The sequence below is a fragment of the Gopherus flavomarginatus genome, chromosome 5, assembly GCF_025201925.1.
Source record: "Gopherus flavomarginatus isolate rGopFla2 chromosome 5, rGopFla2.mat.asm, whole genome shotgun sequence".
Classification (NCBI taxonomy): domain Eukaryota; kingdom Metazoa; phylum Chordata; order Testudines; family Testudinidae; genus Gopherus; species Gopherus flavomarginatus.
The window spans coordinates 22745415-22764195 of NC_066621.1; the positions used below are offsets into that span (position 1 = coordinate 22745415).

General features: G+C 42.4%; 1 protein-coding gene across 8 annotated transcripts in view; it reads left to right on the top strand.

Moving 5' to 3' along the window:
* The window catches only part of PPP1R12B (protein phosphatase 1 regulatory subunit 12B), a 602395-nt gene that overhangs the window by 68873 nt on the left and 514741 nt on the right, over positions 1-18781 (top strand). For 3 of the 8 annotated variants that reach the window (XR_007774748.1, XM_050956104.1, XM_050956099.1), the window contains exons 12-14: positions 1183-1308; positions 5875-6057; positions 6684-6869. Coding sequence is in view for 5 of the 8 variants with exons in the window: in XM_050956104.1 (XP_050812061.1) it covers positions 1183-1308; positions 5875-6057; positions 6684-6869 (495 nt within the window). In the remaining 3 variants the exon portion in view is untranslated. Of the gene's footprint in view, positions 1-1182; positions 1309-1820; positions 1953-5874; positions 6058-6683; positions 6870-12784; positions 12874-18781 lie in introns of those variants that run through there. The other 5 variants (XR_007774749.1, XM_050956105.1, XR_007774750.1 and 2 more) reach the window with 4 other exon arrangements.

The following is an 18781-nucleotide window of genomic DNA, read 5'->3' on the forward strand; positions in this document are numbered from 1 at the left end:
CCTGAGCCCCTCCCGCACCCTATCCCTAAACCAGACCTTCGAATCGCTGTATCACAGTGTTAAACCAAGATTTTCAGAAATAATGAAGCATATTCAATCACATTGCTCTCACTAAAAATATTAATAATTGTATTTTGTGGGAGCAAAAAGGTTTTTTGTACTGTTAATAAATAAAATACAATAATTTTTTTAAAATATTGGTTTTCATCTTTATCTCATCCTTTTTTAATTTCTATTTTTTATATGTTTTATAATGTACATAATATATTAGTGTAGTAGTACATGTATATAATTTATACATATATTGCGGGTGCGTGCTCAAAATTTTTTTACTGATAGGGGTACACGATCAATAAAGTTTGGAGACCACTGCTGTAGAGGCTTGAAGTAAAACAGCACGAATAGCTTGACATCAAAATTGAAAAATAATTGGGAACTCTGATGTATATTCGCTCGTGCTACAAATAGGTTCTGATTCCTATAGCTGGTGAGAGGGAATTGCCAGAGAACAACACACAAGATACTTCCAGCATTGGAGTGAGGGACTTGAGCTCAGATTCTGAACTGTCATTCCCCTGCTCCTTCACACGTTAACACTCATAGGGGCATTCGTTTGTTTCTGAATCATCGCACATATTTCTTGTTGTTGCTAAATATTTATACTTGCTGCTCCTAGCTCCTAAATCAATAGCCTAAGACTTACCATATTGACTCAGGCCATTGATCCATGGCCTGGTATCCTGTCTCTGGCAGTGACTAGTCCTTGATGTTTCAGAAGGTAAAAGGAGAGAGGCAGGGAGAGCAAGATGTTTCTAGGTCTAATGCATGAAGTGATTTTCTATAAATAGTCTGAATTTGAATCAAGTGCTTGTGGTCAGAGACTTTGTGTTAATGTGTGTGCAAAACACTATGCATTCTTGTGACATTAAATAAGTAATAAATACTTGGCAATTACTAGAGCTAATTTTAAGGGAAATAATTAAAATGTCCCCGTTATTGCTATGGTGAATCAGGACTGTGGCTGGAAAAGGTTTGTATTGCCTGAATGTGGAGGGCTCTTTGCTCTTGCCACTGGATGTTGGACTCCAGCACTTACCTTCATGCTTGGCAGTGCAATAAACCAAGACAACATGGCTCCAGAGTGTTTTTAAACTGACAAAGTGCTCTCTCCTGCCTCAACAGAGAATCTGCTGTTAACCTGGTGAGGAGTGGCTCCTACAACCGGCAGCCATGGAGGGATGAGCCAAAGGGAAACGAAGCCCCCCAGACTGGTGCACCTTCCACCTACGTATCTACCTACCTGAAAAGGTACCACCTGTAACATTTACAATAAGTTGCTTACTGAGCAAAACTGAAGTTCTTAACGTGCCATCCAGGCTTTTGAGTGGCTGCTTTCTTTCTAATTGCTGCATTAGTGTGGCTGGCCTCGGTGACCTCATTGCGTTCCCGCACCCAGCAGCAAACATCAAGGCCTGCTTAGCTTTTTCATTACAAACCCTGTCGTCTGCGACTTAGATTTTCATGGGTTTGAAAATATTGGGCTAAACTTCAAAAATTGCTTTCGCATAATTCAGATGCAAACTTTTTCAACAAATTATATTGGTGTAATTGTGTTAGATCGCTAAAAGCAAAATTCCTCGTAAACCGAGGGTGCAGTAACAGAATTGTAAAATGCAGTCTTGTGGGGGCCCTAAACAGGTCTGGGAGTCCATTTCTAATGGTGTTGCATGTTACTGCACAACTTTGGATTACAAACTATCCAAAAATAACTTGGAGCATTCCTGTTTCTCTTCTCTCCTATCTGTACTGCTTCTCTTTAGTCCAAGGCCAGCAGCTGGAGCAGAAAATGAGTGCTCCGGAGTTCACGAGCATTAACAGCCAGACTTGTGAAGAATGTGACTGGTATCCAAAATCAGCCAACATAGTCCATTTCTTCTGGCAGCAGGAAAATAGCTTTTGTGCAGGTGCATGTGCCACTCTACATAGGCAACTGCTGCTTGCTGATGGGATGAGGAGGCAGAGTCAGGAAAGAAATTTGCTCTGCATACAGCTTTTCCCAATTGGCCCTGTCCATTATCAGTTTGGAAGGGAAAGGTTCACCTGGTATTGTCTGCTCCTGGACTGAATGGACCAGAGGCCATTATGACAAACGTTATATTCTAGACTCAATTGAGAGAGAGAGGAAACTTGCTACTAGTGAAGGGGGATGGTGAAATTTTCACCCCTGAACTTGCCTGGTGAAATGACAGGCCCATTCACAAGTGTGTTGCTTAAGACTTCAATCTGTAAAACCGTCACTGATCATTAGTACAAGGGAAGTAAAGTCTACAATTTTAGATGACAGGTTTCATTTTAGATGAGGCTTTTTCCAAGTGCTAGACCCCCAAACTGAATAATTTGTCCTTAATGTGGCATAATTCTGAATATATGGGGTGAGGGAGAGTCTTGTGAATGTTACCATATTACTTGTGTTCTAGTGTTTAGGGGATAATAGCAAAGCTCAGCCTTTTCATAGGATATGGCTATTTAGCTGCTGAGTAAATGGAGTTATTCATACAAAAGGGGAAGCAGCTGGATATTTTCAAAACAGGAGACCTTTCTTGTGAGGCCGTGTTCCATTCCAATGAATTTACATCTATCCTGGGATCTGATGCTGCCAGCCAACGGTGTGTGCTTCTCTCTCACTTGACAGACAGGTGGCAGCTGATTGCAAGACTTTCACCTCTGCTGCCAGATTGTCTCTTAGACATAACATAGATGCTGTCACTTTAGCTGACATGGTTCAGGTCAGTAACATTACTGAACAACCTCAGTTCTGCTGGGATTTTAAAATTTTCTTGCTTTGTGACTCAGCTAATCCAAAATCAGATTTACAAGGAATATTTACCCGACCTGCCCCATAGTGCCATGGTTAAACTTGGAGGCACTAGCTGAAGTTTTGGCTGGCACTGACTACTTTTGGAATTGCACACAGTCAAGTTATTTCCTATGAAAGGCCTCATTTAAGCATTCATCTGAAGGGAGAATATCTTTACATAATAGGAATAATGCGCAGCTATATGTGGCTACAAAAAACAAGGTGACAACTTGTGCATCTTATGCACTAAGAGTGAACTTGTGATCAGTTTGTATAGTAGTCTCAAACATCCTTCCGTTGTGAAGTGCAGAGAAACAAATAAAATGCTAACTATTTATAGATCATGTATGAAATGTTAAAGACTTATAGGTTGTGAAACACTCTAGTCTCATACACCAGTGTGTAGCATGAGGAATGGAATCAGATTGTCCTTCACGTAAGGTAACATTTTGTCACTAGAACCTTGACTTCTTGGTACTAAAATGTCTCTAAATCGGACTGTAAAATCAATTCCCTCTATCTTAAGATGGGCCTTTAAAATGGATGTGCCATACTTTAATGTAGTTAAGGGAAAAAATCTCCACAATTTTTTAGTGTGGCTTAATGAGGAATACAAGGCTGCTCCATATTGAGACCTAAGTTTTCTTCTTAATCTCTGCATTTCCCACACGTGTTGCTTTAATTGATCTCAAACACATTCATTTAAACTATAAGTGCTCCTCTGTGTTTGCAAATGGACCCATAGCGGACCCCAGCTATCAGCGACAGATCCCCCTGCATCAGTGCTGAAAAGGGCTTTCCTGCTAGTGAGGAGGGGACAGCTGTTTTCATTATTATTGTAGAAAGTGTTCTTTAGAGTTGGCAAATGACAGGAATATTTCTCAGTGATGCTGAAAGTGTCATTCCCTCTCCCCACCTGCCCCCCCCCAAAACCCCTTCCTGTGTGCGCACAACAGTGGTGAAACAATTCTCAGTGCCCTTGACTGACAACCAACGATAACACTTTCCATTCCATTATGCTGGCCTTAAAAGTCTAGTTCAGGTCAATTGCTGATGCTAAAACATGCAAGAATTGACATCGCAAATCAAACAAGTGTAGCATCCTTTGACAGCAACTTGATACCTCAGAGGAAGATGCCAGATGCTCCAAAATGGAATAACCTGCTTATATGATCAGCTTCTTTCTACTCCTCCCTAGGCTCTCATACTTAGGACAAAAATATAGAAAGGGTATGCCCCATGTAATATAATTGAAAACATTTTCATTATGCATGAGACACAAGGTGGATGAGATGATAATTTTTATTGGCCCAACTTCTGTTGGTGAGAGACAAGCTTTCAGTAAATCCAGCATCTTTATTATGACCGTGATTTTTAGCATCTAGGAAAGTTATGAGTTTAAACTCCCAGGCTTGGCTTTTGAACGTGTTGTACAGGTTTGATCAGTTTTAAATATGTTGCTGTGAGTTTAATTGAATGTCCCCTTATTCTTGTATCGAGGGTGAATAGAAGTGCCCCAACACGTCTATCTGTTCCATTCTTTACTTTAGAGAAGGAATGAGAGATCTACACAGTCCTGATCATTTCAGTCTATTGTTGCATGAATGGCTTCCCATTAATCACTTTCATTGCCAGTCTCTGGACTTCTATTCCACATGTGAACATAGTATTCCATGTACAGTTGGGAAAACCAGGTCAGTTTCAGGTTTCAGCTCAAATTGTCTGACATTGTCTTGCACAAAATGAAGGGGTAGGGTCAAATTTATTACAGGCAAAGCCAGTAGTGTCTCCTGTTTAAAGCTGACCACCACTTCCCTATATTATGCATATCCTATTTTCAGTTGCGCATAACTTTGGTTAAAGTTCAGCATTTGGGCTGAAATTTTGCATGTAAGGTGTCTGCCTTCTGGCTGATTTTTTTTTTTTAAACTTTCAGCTGTTTCTGAGCATGAGACTAGAGAAGTATATGTTTTGTCCATGTTAGAAAAAATTTAGTTTTGTTAAGAAGTGTTAGTATCTCAGTGCATGGACTCAGATGGCCTTTGTGTTGGGGACATGCCTCTTGCTATTCCTGAGAAAATCAACCCAAGTTAGAAGTCTTTGGAAAAATCCCATGTTGTACATCCTCAGACTTCAGCAGCTATGTAGTCATGGGCTGGAGCATGCTCAGTAGTTTTATGAGGATGATACATGTGCAGATCAGCCACATGAGCTGGGAGGGGCTCAGTGAGGATGGAATCTTCAGAGATTTTAGCTGCAAAGTTCCATGTCTCTACTGCTCATGTGCAAACTGACCTTTTTCAGAAGCTTGTAACTTAGACAAATTTGGGTGGATTTTCTTGAACAGCAAAAGGAACATCCCTGACATAGTCTGCCTCCCTGTCAAATGTCAAGTCCCTGCTTCAAAGCACGGAGGTGCTAGAGTTTCTCAGTGAAATAGCGGTAAGAATTTTTTAACATGGCAAAACGTAATTCCCTAGCATCAATCTTGCATATGGCTGAACCATTTTTGCTGAAATGTTCCAAAAATATCCAGACTGAGGGAGACACCCTGCATGGAAAATTTTAGCCCAAAGTGTTAAAAAGTTTGGCAAACTTTTATAAACAACTGCAAACAGGGTCAGGCAACTTCTGCCTATGTCTATATATGTATGTTCCTTGGGTTAAGTGATTTGACCCTCTGTTATTGTCTCCACCTTTCCCCAGTGCTTGAGAACACTACTGGTGGTGCCAGTGGTGCTGCTACGGGTGGGAGCAGGATTTTCCTTGTTTTTGCGTGTTCTCTGAACTTCCTGGTTCACTTTGATCCCATTATTCTCTCCCCGAGACTTACAGAGCAGGGCCATCATTGATATATGTCCAGAGTGTTCTCTTCGATGACCTCTTCATGGTCTGATGTCTCTTGCATTCATTTTGCTGAGATTTAAATATCCCCCCTCCAATTCACCTAAGGGCCTGTAATGGTCAGCAGCTGGTTAACCATGTGCTGAAGGGAGTGATCTTGTGATGTTTTACAGTGCTTCATTTGGTAGAAGTAGTGACCTCAACAGTCCCTACATTTCAGCCAATCGTAATACATCTGCTACCTCACCCACTACCATTGGTTCATCTACCTCATTGGGCACCCAGTGGCAACCTGCCTCTTCCTGTCCTACATCTCTTAGTGCGAACACTACTGCATCAATCCGCCAGTATACCAGGTAAGGGCTCTGGGCTCATTCAGAGAACACTGTAGAATACTCATGTTCTTAACTGACGACACAGTTCTGTGGGCGGAGGTTCTGAATTCGAAACTTTTGGAAATCAGTTCCATTATATAATGAGCTCCTGAACAGTGGGTGCTGATGAGGCATTTCAGTTGAAAAAGTGCATATATTGTGTTCAGACTGTTTTAACCATGCATACCATAAGACTGCATACACAGCCTTAGCTTTGTCTCTTCCTGACTTGTGATTAACCATGCATCCTTATTTTTCTAGGTAGCTCTTGTTTACAGCATGTGTAATTTCTAGTGTCACTGAGGTTTTATTTTTGAATTGCAGGAGCTTTGAGACCATCCTTCCTCCTGCTTATTGACCAATTAAGTTCCCTCAGATTTTCCAGTCACTTCTACAACAATCAGCGGCGATGTCAGGAATATTTCCTCCTACGGCTTATTCTTCTAGACATCCTTAAAAATGCCTTCTTATGACATTCCATCATACCATTGTATTCATAGAATTGGGGAAAACTTGTTCCTAGCTTCTAATGTTTCCTTGAAGGTATTGGGTCCCTAAGTCAATCGAGTTCACTTGCTTTGTATCCCATTATGTCTTGTATGTTTCAGAGCCCCATACCGGCAACAAACTGACTCTACTGTAGAGAAAAATACAGAGAACATCTCTGCTAGCACTCCACTAGGTGTAATCACAAATCGCACTGTACTCAGCACTGCCAACGGTGTTACATCTGCCAGTGCCACGTCAACTACTGGAACGGACTCCTCAAATGGAGAAGCCAGGGAGCGAAGAAGGTTAGTGATCAGAATGATGGTGCACTTCATCTGTGGGGTGTGCAAATAAGAATTTATGGAATCATTCTTTCTGGGTGGTGCCTGGTGTTAATTAGAAGATTTCAGTGTCTTAGGCCTTTCTGCAAAGACAAACACTGATGCCAATTGCCGTGCTGGTGTGTGGTGTGGACACATGTCTACAGTGAACTGTGGTCTAAGATATGTTCATTTCACAAAACAAACAGCAATAACAACCTACAGCTACAATCACAGCAATGTAGACCTGGGTGTGGGAGGAAGAGGGAAGGGAATAACTAAGCAGAAGCTGAATTCTGGTATGGTCGCTAGACAGTCAGTTATGCTCTAGGAGTAGCAGCATTTTAAAAAAACTGCTGCAAGCATGAGACTATTGTTGCTGTTTTCCTTTTCATGTGGAATTATTTTAAGATTGGCAGGGAAATAAGGCTAGGGTAGCTAATTTCAGATACAAGGTAAGATTTTCTTTAAAAAGGGAAGTGCAGAACACCAAATGAGCACTATTCCTTCATGCAAACAGGTGAAATGTGCCAGGACAGTCTTACAATGGCATCAGGGTCAAGTAAATTTTAATAAAAAAGGCACAATGCTGATTTGCATATTTCTAATTATCAGCCTGGTTTTAACAAGTTACTGTCAATGGGAGAAGAATGTTTTAAGCAATTAGACTCTTGTAAGCTAAAGCTAACTCTTTTCCCTCAATTCCCAGCCCTACTGAGTGGGGAATTCTATGCTTGGTTCAAAAAAGAGGGAGGGGAAAGGATTATAGTGGAAATTGTTAGATTGCTTACTACAGCCAATGTTTGTATAACTAGAGCCCTGCAAATATGGATATCTGCTTCATATCCCTGGACCATTTTTGTGGATAGTGGATCAGATGCAGATACAGCCACGCAGGGCCCTACTTACCGGTGGTGCCTAGCCCGCAGCATCCAGTTGAGGCAGCCCGGGAGGTGCAGTGCACTTGGGGCTAGCGGCAGCAGCAGCCAGTGGCTGGGGCTGGGCGGCAGGCTGGAGTTAGGGCTCGCCACTTTGCTTCCTGTACAGCAGCTTGAGCCCCTCGGGCAGCACCAGTGTTCTTACCATGGTCAGCCCAGCAGCACTGGCCACACTCCTGGCCCAGCCTGCTGGTTCCTGGGCCCGCACCCGGCCACAGGGATTGGAGCGGACAGGGCCCCCGCACCCCCACCCCACTTTGATATAACACTGCTGCTGCTGCTGTCACTCACGAGTCCCCGGGAGCAGCATGTGATGCAGTGCCCTCCATTTCCCAGAACAAACAGAAAAAAACTGTAAGCTCTCCTTGTCTATTCTCAACCTTCTCACATGTGAATCTCAGTCTAATTTACTAGTGCTTGGGAGTGTGATCTCTAGCAAACCAGCAAACTGTGTGTAAATCCTGTCTGTGTGGCCAGTGCGTTGGTTCCTCATGCCACCCAGGACTTAGTTACCTAGTTACCCCTTGCCTCAGTGAAAGACCCCGACTTGGTTGTGCTTAACTGCTAGTCAGCTTCCTGATAATACTGGTTTGCTAGTTATCCAGACAATCTCCTCTGGGCTCTGCCAACCCTTACTTTGGCTTATAGGTAACAGAAGGTATACCTCAGCCCATGGGCCCCTCTGAAAACATCCCCGGCAGTGTTCAGCCCACCACTGGACACTCACAGAAATGGATACATTTGCTGTCCCCAATGGGAACAGTATGTACGTCAGCTTCTTTCATTCAGTTGAGGAGTTGCACTTTATTTAACACCACAACACTGAGACATATTTATAATAAATCACAAATACGTTTATTAACCAAGAACAGAGATTCAAATGAATAGTGAGTAAGAATATTGGAAACAGAATGGTTACCCACATAAAACAAAGTGTAAAATGCCATTCTAGGTCTACACTTATTGATGGTTGCCTTTCTTCTTTTATAAAGTAGATTTTCTCCCAAGGTTCAGTTTTTGACAGAGCTGCTAGTTTTCAGTCAAAATCATGATCCAAGTTTTCATGAGTATATGCTACACCCTTCAAGGAGTTTGCTCAGTAAATGAATACCAAAATTCTTTTTTCTTTTCTTTTCTTTTTTTTTTTTTTTTTGCATCTCCTTATTACCCTAAACTCATAGTTTTGACCCTCAGAGTCAGGATGAATCTCCCCATCCTGCCATGGTTCCTTTCCTGATGTGCTGACGCCAAGGTGCATTCACATCTTTGTGTTGACTTGAAATGCAGACGTAACATCTATTTTGTTTTGGCTTATGAATCTAGGTAGATAGGTGAACATACATCCTTTTGTCTGGCAAAAGCAGTTTTTCACCCCTGCTGGGGAATAACAGATGGATTAAAAACTATAAGGACATAGTTTTTGTATATAGTCATAACTTAAAATATAATCAGTATTTACAGCAATATTAATGGCCAGCATTTATAAATAGTTACTATAATTACAAACTGTTTAGGTATAGCGAGTTTCAGGCCTGATAAGAGGTACTGTGATAGAACAGCGAACACTTTGCCAGCTAGCATTGAGGGATTCTTAAGGTCACATGTTCTCACTAGGCTTCAGAGTTAATACCGTGTCTTGATGAAAGAAAATGGTGGCCGTTCTTTCAGATACTGTAGACTATCTAAGACCATATCCCATCAGTTCATATTTAGATGTTTCTTTGCAACAATAAGGGCTGAAGCTTATGTTTGGGGGAAAAAATGAGAACTTGCAGTTTGTAAAATCTGAATCTGTCTCAGTGGCCAGACTGATCCGTTGGGTGAGCTGGAGCCTGCGCTCAGGTGGGAGTTAGGCACCAGCTGGCCAGACCAAGTTAAATGTATTGTCCGAATGGAAACTTAACCATAGTCAGTTACAGTTACACAGCTTTCAAGTTCTTCCCCATTAGCTTGCATAAATGCTTTGTAATGCTGTCATTACTGTGAATACTCCATTGTGGGATATTGTGGAGACTGGTCAAAGTGCACTGTGCTGATTTGACAGTATTGCAGTGCTGTTGGGGAGAGAAATCTGCCAAGATATCTGAGTGATTGGAATTAGACAGACAAGGCTAAAAAGTAAATTGTATTGCAAAATCAGTTCACACAAATGATATCAGGTCCTTTTAGGTGCCGTGCATTTTTCTTAGTAAGCCATCTTTTACATCTGTTAACTATAAAGAAGAGAAACCTGCAAATCGTTGCCCCGTTTCCCCTTGCTGCATAATCAAATGCAGTATTTTCATTCATGCTTTGCACCAGTGGGTTCAAGCTGCCTCATTTGTTAACGTGGAGTCTCATGACAGCAGGGATACCGGAATGGTGACTGCTTGCAGGTTTCGATCTAGGGTTTGGAAATGGCAGAAGCTGGTAGGGTCACCTCAGTGGAGAAGCACTGATTGGCAAAGAAACCAGTTTGTTAAAAACAGAAAATGGCAAAACAGTTGTCAGGGAAGCGTTATATGGATTTCAGCTCCCAATGGCAGCTGTCGTAATAGCATTCTAGTCTGGTACAGTGTTTCCAAAGCTCCAAGTTCCTCTAGGCAACAATAACATGTAAACAAACCCGCTGGATAATATTAGAACAGTGAGATGCCTCCATAACATACGGCCTTAGACTGTCTGAAGCCAAAGGTTTAAAGTGAAACACTTCGTTACGTTTAGGAGAAATGACTAGAAAAGTGGTCTGGGATGCAATTCTGTCTCCACTGCAGGTGGCACACCTCTCTGTCTTAAATGCTGGCTTGCTCTGCTGTCTCTCGCTGTGTTTTTGTTACTTTGTTCTTCTGGCTACCAAAACTTTGTGATTGGCAAATGCTGCATAATCACTTAAGCATCACATCTTAAGCACCTGCATCTTTCCTTTAAAAGCTCACAAATCCAACTGCATAGGATAATCCCCACATGGAATATGCCATACCAAACTGCTGTCCGTGTCCTATAAGAGAGCTGATTTTAGATACTTGTATATAATATACAGCTGTATTTTAGTGTCCCCTTAATTCTGCTGCTGCATTCTGTTGCTGAGCCTACTAGCTGGAAAGCTGCTCGGCCTCCTGTGCTGCTCTTATTTTTGCCAGCTGATTTTTCATGGAATTAGAGAAATTGGAGATGGAGAACACCTGTTAGGCTATCTAGATTATTTCCTGCCAACGCAAGATTGCTCCCTATTGTAAAATCTTTGTCCAGTCTAGGCCAAACTATGTAAATAAAATTCTCGGAAAGGCATGGATTACATGCTTATGGAAGCAATATATAAAAATCTCACATGCAAGTCCTTCCCCTCCATATGCAAGGCTAATTGATCAACCTTCCTTGGTGCTCTGCTATGGATGATAAGAACTCCCATAGCTTCTCTAATTAGAACTGCAGGCATGCTATGGGTCAGGTGATTGTTTTTCTGAGGTGCTATGATGACCCTTACTGCCTGTGAAAGATCTTCACACAGCTGAGAGGCTGTCCCTTCTGCAACTGTCACAATGATTTCTCTCAAACTGTTACCAGCTATTTGATCGCTTTTTCCCAAGGAACTGTGTCCGCCCCTTCACTGCAGTGCTTGCTGCCCCTCACAGCCTTGCACTGAGCGTCATGAGTGGTGGCCATGTTCTCCTCAGCCCCCACCAGTCTGAACGCAGTCCACTTGTTCTGAGTCCAGTTACTAATGTCCCTTGTAGATGGAGGTGCCTTATGTCCCTTGTAGATGGACGTTACTTTCTGGAAGGTCTTGGCAGTCCTGACTCGCTGTTAGATTTGTCTGGTATTGCTGTGAGATATCCGGTCCCAGAACAAGCATTGCAGGGGTCTGGACTTCTCTGAAGCCTTCCATCAAGCAGGGATGATTCAGATGAGGTTGCAAAACCTTTGGCTATAAGGGGCCACACCCTCCAGGGACTAGCTGAAAAGCTCGTGTGGAGTGTACCACTTGTTTTGAAGTGCCATGTGCTGAGAGATATGAGCTTCCCCTAGGGTTTTTTGAAAGGATTGTGGGGCAAGTCCCTTGTCTATGGTACAAAAAAGTCTTGCTGGCATAGCTATGCTGGCAAACCCTCCTGATATGACACAGCTAATGCCAGCATAAAAGTGGTTCTGCTGGCATAGCTTGCACATAGGGCTTCTGATTTTCAGCTCTAACTGATGAACACTAATAAAACACCCTGATTCAATAATAATAATAATAATAATAATGATGATGAAATGAGTGGAACTGGTTACTTGTATCTAAGGCCTTGTCAACATGGAGCATAATGTGGGTTATGGTGGTATGATTTCTAAAGCATGTTAATGTGTTGAATGTTAATTGGTCCTTGTAGATCCTACTGGTGTGCGCTGAAGGTTCCCTAGTGTGCTTTAACATAGTGCTGATTAAAACAGTGCTACATTAAAGGGCTCTTGGGAACTTTACAAAGATGACTTATTACAGTACATACTATTATAATGGTTGCATGTAATACACATTAGTCAGTACAGTATATACAGAGGGCCTAACTTTCCCTCCCCCTCTGCCTCCCTAATTTTGGACAGCTTCATAAAACTCAAATTGCTGAAAATACCCCCCCCCTTCAAACTAGAAGCCCAATTTACGCAGTTCCCCAAGAGAGACAAGCCATACAAGCAAAAGTGCTTCAGTGCTGATGTAAGTGCCTCTGCACTAAAGCTTATACAAGCACAGCTATCCTGATTACACCTGACTTTCTTTTTAACTGGCATAGCTCTTCTGGTATGAGTTATAAGTGTAGACCAGGCATTTGAGCTCCTGGTAGTGATGATAGTTTAAAGGGACATTTCTGAAGTTGAAATCTAATTAATTTATGCAAGAATTAGGAGTCGTTTAGTTTACTGCTCCTGCTCCTCCCCAGTTCCCCTACCCAGTTGATGTTGGTTTTATAATCAGTTTCCTATTTTGTAACATAACTTTCTTTGCAGTATTCACCTATGAAAGACCCATCGAAATGGGGGAAGGTGCTGAGTGCACAGAGCAAGCTGTTGGTGTATAATCAGTTTCAGATGAATGGTAAATGGTTGGTTTCCATTATTTTTTGAATAAGCTCTGCAACATTTCAGTGAAGGCACTGCCTATACTGATGGGAGAACCACCCACCCCCGAGAGGCAGTAGCTAGGTTGACAGGAGAATTCTCCAATTGACCTAGCACTATCTACACTAGAGGGCTAGCGGTGTTGCTCAGGGGTGTGGATTTTTCACACCCCTGAGTGATATAGTTATAATAACCTAATTTTCTAGTGTACACCAGGCCTAAGTCACAGGATCAATGTGAATGACAGTGTTGGGCCTGTGTCTTTCTGGGGGAAAAGTCCTGGCATTGTTTGCTCCCTCCTATTCTAACATCACACCCCACTCTTTAAAGGGAGTGCAAGTCTCTCAGATAGACTTTTCTCAAGTGAACAAAGAAAGTTGACTGTTGCTGTGTAAACATTTCTGGCAAATGCCTTCTCTTTCCTCCTTTCCTTTAATTTCACAGAGAGTTCCAGGGATCCATTTGCCAGTTAAAGCAGCATGTAGATAGCTAAGTAAGTTCTGTAATCTATATTAATAACTTAACCCATGCCCTCCTTCGTCAGTGCTCTTAGAAGAGCAGATTTTGGCAAGACCATTGTACCTCATGAATCTTGTTTTGTCCAGAGTCAGAACACAATGACCTAACAAAGTGTGGATGCCTGGTATAGCTGTTAACCGTTGGTATTATTTTCTAGAGCTGCCTGCAAAGCAGCATGGAAATCTGGTTTCCAGAGGGTTAGACCAGAAAAATAAGTTTTTTCAAGTGATATTTTAGTATGTCAATCCAGAATAGACACTAGAACAAATCATAAGTGTCTCCACACTAACATATGAGCGCCTTTCTGATATCAGGTGTTTCAGATGTTAAGAACTTTGGTTCAAATCAATATTTAAGTTTTATGAATATGTTAATTTGATCATTTCCATGAATTGCAAGGTTGAACACAAATGGTCTCCACACTATGGGCTTCCATTTCCTAAATTCTCACTTCTTAATCTAAAGCGGCAGGTTTTAAACCTTTTGAGCTGAGCCTCCTCACTTGCTTTGAGTTACAAGTTTTGGTTGCACCCCCACCAACCTAGATAAAAATAGACACACAAAAGTACACTTGACAGCCTACTCATAAACCTAGGAGACCTTAACACAATCTTAATTAAATTACCTACACCTGCAAGTTTCAAATACACAGACACACTTCTACATTGATATAATGCAACCCGATGTAACATGAATTCGGATATAATGCAGTAAAGCAGTGCTCTGAGGGGGTGGGACTGCACACTGCAGTGGATCAAAGCAAGTTCGATATAACGTGGTTTCACCTATAATATGGTAAGATTTTTTGGCTCCCAAGGACAGCGTTATATCGAGGTGGAGGTGTACTTACCAAGACACAGCCTAGGCTTCCTCAGCAACCGGCTGCTTCTACCTTGCAGTCAGGCTGCACCACTAGGACAGGGCTACTACCTGCCCCTTTCCCCTAGCCCTTCAGATTTTCAAAGTAGGGGAAGTCATGGGTGGTGGTCTCTGGGGACGGAGGCTGCCGGGATTGGAAATCAGCAGATGTTGACACTGATCCACAGGCTAAGGTTAGTTGGGGGTTTAGGTGGGGCTCCCTCCTTGCCCCTTCCCCCCCATGGGGGCTGGCCTACGCCCCACCATGTTGGGCTTGCACGAGCTGCCTGGCATTGCTGCTCACCTTCCCCGAACCCTTAAGGGGGTGTGTCCCACAGTTTGAAAACGTCTGATCCAAAGCTTTTCAATTGCCTGAACCTCCTTATAATTCTTGTAGAAGTTTGTCAGGGCCTTAGATAATAATTGAGCAGAGTGCTTACAGCATACCTGCTTAATTAGAAGGGAGAGATTTTTCCTCATGCTACACACTGGGTAAGCAAAGGACAGTAACAAGTTAAAAGGTCTCCCTGCACATAAAGTGAGTAATCGTCCGGCACCTGCTGTTGAAAGCTCTTATCTGCTATGTTCTTACAGTTAATCTCTTTCAGATAAATTTGTCCCTTTTTATAAAAAGCTGGTGGGATGACGTGGGAGGGTCAGGAATTCTTTTGGCTCTCTGATTTTCCATGTTCGGCAGAGGAGAGATTGCGTTTGCTTTATCGGAAATCAGGCTGCATTTGTGTTTGGGAAAGGTCGAGGTGAGGGTTGGGGTGTCACTCTTCTCGAGAGCCTGGTTGTGCAGAAAGCAAGCAGGTATGCTGCTAGGCTTTCAGCTCCCAGACTGAGTTTGCTCCACAGTGTTCAGGGTGGGGATTTTATTTGGCACTCACGTCTTGCGTTTTCGGTCCCGATGAAGAAACTGGAATTTAGACAGATAAGCCCAGGCTGTGGGCTGGCCTGCTGACCTAAAGGGTCACCTCCATGGCTTTCTAGCACATGCAAGAATCTAGAGGAATACACAGGAGAACTAAGTAGCTCCAGTGTTCTCTGAACTGCTTAGAAGGGACTGGAATGAGGGACAGAATGGAACAAGGAGCAGGTAAAATTGCCTTTCACTTCTAGATTTTTGCATCCAATGTGTTGCCCTTTACCTCTCTTCCTTGCTAATCAAAGGCACCGGTGTGTCCCATTTGTTTGCTCAATGTACTTGATAGCGAGGTTGTCTGTGTGCGAGGTGGCCATTCAGGGTTTTTTCTCTGTGTCTGATTTACAGACCACTGCTCCAAAAATGGCCCCAAAGGCTAAATACTTATTGGTGTATTCATGGGAGACTATATACAGTGTGGATAGCTGAGAACTAATTCAGCTTAAAAACATGGGCCGTTCGTTACATTTGCCTTAACTCTCAGCACCTGCTGGTGAATGCTGAGGGCTGAGTGGTGAATCAAGTGAGTTTCTATGCTGGAGTTTTTGTGCACCAATTTTGGTATAATCTGCAGCAATAAAGGCTAGATCCCTTCCATTCATCTTGGTAGGAATTACTGCTCCCAAAAGCCCCTGTAGCATTTAATATTGAGTATCTTCGGCATAAAGCTAAAGGCTTAGAGTAGGATAAAGGATGACAGTCTTAGCTATCCAGTGTATATAAATCTATTACAAATTATAGAAAATATTGCCAATATTACTCAATAAGCTTCCAACCACTGGCTAACCTTTCTTTTGCAAATATTCAGTCATTTTTTAAATCTCATGATTCCATAAGGTGGCAGTAGAGGGCTGCTTAACAGTGTCTGCTGGGCATTCATTTTTGTTCCTGGTTGGTTTGTTCTACCCCTTGCCCTTCTGATAGCATTTCATGTGTGTCCCCATTCCGTTTGAATTTCTCATGGTGAGATGTTTCTTTCAGTGTTCAGGCATCCAGGTGTGTGTGTGTGTTTTTTTCTTCTTCTTCCAGGAATTGCTTTCCTTACAGCAGACTGTAAAATATCTGTTGTCAAAGTTCTTCTAATTTCGGTCCTGCTTGCTGTGTGGCTTTACCTTGTAGGTGAAATATGTGTTCTCTGCAGGGCCAGCTCCAGGCACCAGCGCAGCAAGCAGGTGCCTGGGGTGGCCAATGAAGAGGGGTGGCACATTCGGCTCTTCGGAAAGTCGGTGGAGGGAACGACCCACCGCTGAGTTGCCGCCGACGAATGAAGGGTTGCGGTGGAACTGCTGCTGATCGCGACTTTTTATTTTTATTTTTTTTCCCCCACCGCTTGGGGCGGCAAAAACCCTGGAGCCCAGCCCTGGTTCACTGCTTTCATTCAAGAAATGCTTCTTACTCTAAGATGAGGAGAGTATGAGAGACTTTGAAATCTTTCTGGGCAGGGGCACCCAGGCTGTGCCTGGCTGAGTGTTCCACCTGGCGTGCTACAGCTGACTTACATTCTGCTCCATTTCAATGCAACAGCTCCCTTCTTTAACACAAAGGTGCAGCCTATGGAGACCGCAGCTCCAGCAGGAAATGTTCCATTTAGATTTGACACTAAACAGCGTTGCACGTTGGGACCTGTAGTTTTGGCATCACATTGCCACTTTTAAGGGAAGCCAGCTTGAAAATCCTAACTCTATCTAGACAGCGTTGCAGCTAAAAAGCTAATGTAGGGAATTATTTCCATTCTTTCTGTTTGCCTTGCACTTGACATCACTTACTTTATTCTTTTCCCTCTGCAGTCAATTAATCTTTCCGTTGCTGAAAAGCTCCACATGAACCAGAAAAAAACCCCAAAACCCTCCCAAGCATTTTTTGAAGAGTATTTAAAATTTAAGATGTATAAGAAAACAAGCCCAATCAGAAACTGGATTTAAACGCGTGCATGCGCGCATACACACATATAAAAAAATTAAAAAATCAATCTGTTTACGGGGCACCACCGTGTCACATTTTTTCAGCTTTCTCTATAGGGTTTAGCCAATAATTGGTTTGGGGGAATATGGTGAAAGATGTCAGCCAAATTATTAACTGAGTGTAGTTTAGCCTTTTGCATTATCCAAAACATTCACCGGCTCGAATTCCTTGCTGTTTTCCTCCCTGCTGTCTTTGTGAGTTTTCCTGAATTAGTCCAGACTCAGTTCCACTGTTTCATTTCCTCATCCCTTTGGAAGACTATGGAGCACCTGATGCTGAAGGACAGCCAGCACTTGGGTCCCCTAGCAAAGTGCTTATTTGTATTGCCGTAACTCTAAGGATCCCTGGTATGGACAAAGCTGTACAAACACAGAACAAAGCCAGTCTCTACCCCCAAGAGTCTTCAGTCTAAAGACAAAAGTCAGCAGGTGGATACAAAGAGATGGGGGGCACAGTGAAGCAGTGAGAAAACACTAGATGGCATGACAGGCAGCGGGCTCAACACACCAGCTGCCTAACAGTTGTCCAAGTCTTTGTAAGCATTGCAGCAAAAGAGGAGGAATAAAGGAGCATGTGTAGTTTGAATAGGAACGGACACAGATTCCAAGTCCTCTGAACCTTTTCATCTTGGGGAGTCAGGCCTTGACTGGATCAGGTACAACTGAGCATATGTGGAATTTCAGCTTTATTTCTGTCACCCTTCTAATCATGCTGCAAAATAGATCATCCTAACTCATGAACATTTAAACCTTTTTATGTTAAGATTTTCACATTCAAGCTGAAGCAGGATGACTAGTCATAGACTGGCAGAATTCAGTTTCTGTTTTTTATTGTTTTGACAGATACTGATTTTTAAAGGAGTTTTTTATTTTTATTTGATTTTTTTTTTAAACTTCACAGTTGTGGGAAATGATGAGGGGTCAGACGTTTAATGACAGTAGATGTTGAGGTAGAGAAAGTTAAAGCTTTATAAAGTGTTAAAACAAAAATTGTCAACCTCACATTAAAGTATACAAATTAAATAACCTTAAATCAACAAATCATACCTGTTACTATTCATTTGCTAGTCCATTTATACCTCCTGTGTTAGGAGGTAACAAGCTTAATTCAGAAATCTAATTTTTTTTTTTTTTTAAATAAATGGAGATAGCCTATCTCCTAGAACTGGAAGGGACCTTGAAAGGTCATTGAGTCCAGTCCCCTGCCTTCACTAGCAGGACCAAGTACTGATTTTTGCCCCAGATCCCTACATGGTCCCCTCAAGGACTGAACTCACAACCCTGGGTTTAGCAGACTAATGCTCAAACCACTGAGCTATTCCTCCCCTACTGGATTTTTACTCTTAAGTTTCTGAGCAGCGTTTTTATTTTTACTTTACCTATCTGTAAATTTCGATAAATATGGTGGAAATCTTTTTGTCAGCTTGTGTGTAGAGTGAAATCAACACTCAGCAATAAAAAAACGAATCCTTCCAGGCCTAACTATTCACCACAGTCTAAACTAATGTTAAGGCAGAAACACCAGGTACTGAAAATGGCGTATGGTCTGTTCAGACAAGCTGTTTACAGTAAGCTGAGGCACACGTAGAGTATAAGATCCTGAAATCTTATCCCCTTGTCCTC